Source organism: Pelophylax lessonae (assembly GCF_965119305.1).
Source record: "Pelophylax lessonae genome assembly, chromosome: 6".
NCBI lineage: Eukaryota > Metazoa > Chordata > Amphibia > Anura > Ranidae > Pelophylax > Pelophylax lessonae.
In genome coordinates, this window is record NC_138773.1 from 6,907,908 (window position 1) to 6,913,307 (window position 5,400).

Sequence of the window (5,400 nt, forward strand, 5' to 3'; positions counted from 1 at the left end):
ACGGTTTAAAATTGCGCACACCCATGGAATGGCGAAAAACTACGGTCAATAGAAATCTCAATAGGCGACACTTTAAATTTTTTTAACGGTTACCAGTTTAGAGTAAGAGTGTAGCTCTTTTTTTAAATTATTGCTCACGCTCTGGCGATCGCGGCGATACCTCACATGTGTGGTTTGAACAGCGATTTTATTTGCGGCTCGACTTCCGTATACATTTTCTTTCGTGTGCGAGCTAACGGTGACGGGGGCGGCTAAACTTTTTTTTACCTATTTATTTTATTTTATTTTTTAACTTTATTACAGGTTTTTTTTTTTTTTTTTTTTAAATCTGATCACTTTTATTGCTGTCACAAGCAATGTAAACATCCCTTGTGACACCAATATGCAGTGACAGGTTCTCTTTATGGAGGGATCGAGGGTCTAAAAGACCCCAAACCCCTCCACTACACTTTCATGTATGCAAAATGCCGAAAACAGCATTTTTGCATACAGCCGTTTTTTTAATCTGCCGCCTTTTGCAGCAGAATAACCCGGAAGTGACGTCATGGATGCCGCCTCCGGGTTACGTCATCGGAGACCCGATCGAAGCCACTTCCGGCTTAGATCGGGACTCCATCCAGCCGGCGGAAGCTCCGGCTGGGTGCTCAGGTCTCCCGGTGGTATGGGAGGCCCGAGCAAAGTCATGGAAGGCGGCGGGAGGGGGATGTCCCCTCCCGCTAACCCGGGTAACGATCGAGCGGCTCCCGAGCTGCATCTGTCATCACCAACGGAAAGCCGACCGTTGGCTCTAAACCACGGTACTGGGATGGTGCCTCTAGCTAGAGGCATCATCCCGGTATAGCCCCGCAAAGTTTGCCGACGTAGCCCTAAGTCACTTTGCGGTAAGTGGTTAATAGATTTGCTACATCGGTCAAAAAACTAAGTTTCTATTTTTCTATATCTCTATTTTGGTGGGAAGATCTTCCTGAAAACATTTTGAAAAGCTGTTCTGAAATCCTGGTTCCTCAGACTGTAAATGAGAGGATTGAGGAGAGGAAGGATCACCGTGTAAAAAACGGACACAACTTTGTCACCAGATAAATGATGACCAGCACTTGGGCCAAAGTAATTAAAAAAAACAGAACCATAATACAAAAACACCACTGTCAGGTGAGAGGTACAAGTAGAGAAGACTTTACCTCTACTGCCCTTAGCTTGTATATTAAGAACGGTTTTGATTATATAGACATAGGACAGGAAGGTCGGTATTAGAGACACAGCTCCAAGGAAGCAACCCAGGAGAAAAATGAGCAGAAAATTAATGTAGATGTCACTGCAGGATATATGAAACAACTGTGGAAGGTCACAGAAGAAACTTTCTATAATATCTGATCCACAAAATGTTAATTTTAAGGTATAAATTGTATGAACTAAAGCATTTGTAAAGCTGAGACACCACCCAATGGACATCAGCTGTACACACACCTTCCAACTCATGATCTGTGTGTAATGTAATGGCTGACAAATGGCGGTATATCGATCATAGGACATGACGGTCAACAGAGAAATCTCACAACCAGCAAAGAATATAAAAAAGAAGACTTGGGTTATGCAAGCCTGTATGAAAATTTTTTTTTTCTTGGTGTGAAGGTCAAATAACATTCGTGGGACGGTTAATGAGGAATAGCAGAGGTCCAAACCAGCCAGGTTTCCAAGGAAGAAATACATAGGAACATGGAGGTGAGAGTCGGTGACTATGAGGAGAATGATCAGCAAATTCCAGATTAATGTCAGAAGGTAGATGAGAAGGAAGAAGAGAAAGAGAGGGAGCTGAAGAGTTGGAAGATCAGACAGTCCAGAGAGGAATAATTCCTTCATAATTGTCTGATTTCCCATTACAATATATTTACTTACTTTTAAAATGGGAAAAACGTTATCGTTATATATGTTTCAGTTGTTAATCATCCAAAACACTAAAGGAATAAAACTTCAATTCAGAATTTTGACTTTCTTCTTGTTTTAAAGAACAATAAGCAAAACCTACAAATAAAATATAATTCCCTTCATTCTGTGACTTAAAGGAAGACTTGATTTACAATCTAAAATAAAGAAGAGAGAAATTCAGATGAGAAGCTCAGATGTTGATCGAAATTATACACAGAAAACATGAACCGGTTCCTTGTTACTATCAGCGATGTTTAATGTTATAATTCTTCACTAGAGATGGCCTTGCGGTTCGCCCGGCGGTCGGTTTTGCTTGTTCCCAAATTCGCAAAAAGTCGGACTTTTGCCGATGTTCGCGAATATTTTCTTTTTCATTCAGAAGAACTTTGACCCATGACACAGCCGTCAGGTGGAACGGGACAGCCAATTGAAACATTCCAGCACATGGACATGCCCCCTACCCTATAAATAGACCTGATCTGGCGGTCATTTCACATTCCGCTTTCTGCCAGTGTAGGGAGAGGTCTGCTGTGCTCATCAGGGAGAGATTGCCAGACACATGTAGCGCTGTGAAGATCCACAAAAGTCCTTTTCAGGGCTGGTATTTCGGTATAGGTCTAGTATCTTTTGAGCTTAGGGAGAGGTATCCAGTCGGTGCTTTAGGGGCAGTTAGAGATCGGCTGCAGTCACACACAAATCGCTTTGTCAATGTCCACAAAAGTCATTTAAAATGCTCCAATGTTGTTTTAGGGTCTATTACAGTCTCTTTACTATAGGGGCAGTTATCCTGTGGTTGTCACAGATGTTGAATGGACCCTATATGTATTAGACATGTATTTACCGGCTGCTGTCAGTTCTGGCTGATTTATGAAAAAAAAATATAGATATTTTTTGCTGTAAAAAAAAAAAAAAAAACATTTAGGGCAACTTTTTCAATTGCAATACTTCTGTTATGACATTGTCCATGTGCTGGGACTATTTGTGCACAGCTAGTACGTCTTTTGTGGCTGCAAATATGACCTAAAGGTTTTTAAAGTTCGCCTCCCATTAAAGTCAATGGGGCCCGCCGCAAACTCGCCGATGGCCGATGTTCGTCCATCAGTATTCTTCACCACAATTCTCAGATATTGGCAGAGTGTAATTTCCATTGTCCATCATTCAAAAGATGGAGAAAATTCACCTATTCCTGTAGCATCAGAGAAAAAAATCTGACTTAGGCCTTACCTGAAAATAAATGATGATTATAAGTTGTGCCATATGAGAAGACTGAAATGCAATCATTTCTATAGATGACAAACATTCAGTCTGGTAGATTGGTGTAAGTTTCTCCTTTGCCATAAAGTGAGACCTTACTACAGAAAACTCAGGTCCTCATTTATCAATCTCAATAGCATGAAGGAAACATAAAGTAGACCTTATCAATAAAATCTCATATGAGTTGGAACTTAGCGATATCATTTCAAATGTTACTTTTAAACATTTGCAGCTCTCATCTAAATTCAAACTTTTTTTATTTAGAATACAGTGGGGAAGGGGGAAATCCCTGTCCAGTTTTGTGTTGTTGTTTTTTTGGGTCACAATAGGAAGATCTTCCTTGACTTTCTATCCTGTAGACATAACAGCAGGTCAGAAGCAACCTCTCCAAAGTAAGACAAATCTCCTCTTACACAGGCGTCCCCTTTGGAAGATTTCCCCTCTATTCCTCTTGCTTGCTTGTCTGCGTTGTTGTGTCTGGTGTCTCTCAGCTTTCTCTTGACAATACCCCACAGATTTTTAATGGGGTTTAGGTCAGGCGAGTTTGCTGGCCAATCAAGCACAGCAATAGCATGATCATGCGACCAGGTATTGGTACTTTTGGCAGTGTGGGCGGTGCCAAGTCCTGCTGGAAAATTAAATCAGCATCTCCATAAAGCTTGTCAGCAGAGGAAGCATGAAGTGCTCTAGAATTTCCTGGTAATGGAATGCTCTGACTTTGGACTTAATAAAACACAGTGGACCAACACCAGAAGATGACATGGCTCCCCAAATCATCATGGAGTATGGAAACTTTGTATTTCATTTGGCAATTAAGGTCCAAGAGTCTGAAGGAAGAGTGGAGAGGTGCAGAATCCATGTTGCATGAGGACCAGTGTGAAGTTTCCACAGTCAGTGATGATTTGGGGAGCCATGTCATCTGCTGCTTGGTCCAATGTGTTTTATCAAATCTAAAGTCTACCAGGAAATCCTGGAGCACTTAATTCTTCCCTCTGCTGACCAGCTTATGAATATGCTGATTTAATTTTCCAGCAAGACTTGGCACCTGCCTACACTGACAAAAGTACCAACACCTGGTCACATGATCATGGTATCACTGTGCTTGATTGGCCAGAAAACTCGCCTGACCTAAATCCCATAGATAATCTGTGGTGTATTGTCGAGAGGAAGATGTTTTTGTCAATCAAAAATATAAATGAGCATAACATTTTTAGAGAGTGACAATAGCATAACTTTTATCAGCTTGTACATCAAATAAAATGTGACTTCTTAGCAAATCTATATGACCTGAAATTAGAGAAATACATCAACGTGATCAGTGTCATGTATTATTTAAAATGTATACAGTAGATGCAGCAAAAAAATTTGAATATATGTACAAAACCATCTCTAATCCAAAATAATAATAATAATAATAATAATAATAATAATAATAATAATATATTATTATAAATAAAACAAATATTAAAACGTTTGATCTGGCAATGTCCTGAGGTGAAGATATTGCTTCAGTGTTAGATTTGTCTCTTCTGCTTGATCCTGTTTAATACTTACTGGGTCTTCCCTTCTCTGGTATTGCCAAGCCTATCAGACAATTGATTTCTTACATTCTCATGGCTGCCAGGAGAGTTATTCCACTTTGCTGGTTGTCAAGTACACCTCTGTCCTGGTCCCAATTTCTTCAGCTCACAGCTAAAATCTGGAGAATGGAATACCTATCTACTACTGTACATGATGTTATTCCACAATTTAGCAAAACCTGGGATCTAAATTGGGTGCCCCGTTTTGCCTTGATTTATGCCCCAATCACTGGTATTTCCCATTACTATGTTTCAGTACACATTTCCTCTACATAACTGTTCTTGAATCCATACCCACAATAATGCATCAATTTCATGAGCCTAGTTTGTGAGTAATTTGAGCTCTGACCTCCCTGTATTATTGTACTGATTTGATGATTTTACATCTGTAATACCTGCAGAGATATTATACTGAACAAAATTATAAACCCAACACTTGTTTTTGCCCCCATTTTTCATGAAAAGATCTAAGAAAACCTGGATTCATCCGTGAAGAGAACACCTCCCCAAAGTGCCAGATGCCATCCAATGTGAGTATTTGCCCACTCAAGTCGGTTACGACAATTACCTGCAGTCAGGTGGAGACCCCGATGAGGACAATGAGCATGCAGATGAGCTTCCCTGAGACGGTTTCTGACAGTTT

The 5,400-nt window shown here is 40.3% G+C and overlaps 1 protein-coding gene across 1 annotated transcript; it reads right to left on the reverse strand.

Annotated features, from left to right (window-relative positions):
• Positions 1–942: 942 nt before the first annotated feature.
• LOC309559226 (olfactory receptor 5V1-like) lies at positions 943–1,875 on the reverse strand (the record flags this gene model as incomplete). Its single annotated transcript, XM_082262446.1, has 1 exon — positions 943–1,875. The coding sequence occupies one exon, from the start codon at positions 1,873–1,875 to the stop codon at positions 943–945; it is 933 nt and encodes a 310-aa protein (XP_082118572.1).
• Between the last annotated feature and the right edge of the window lie 3,525 nt (positions 1,876–5,400).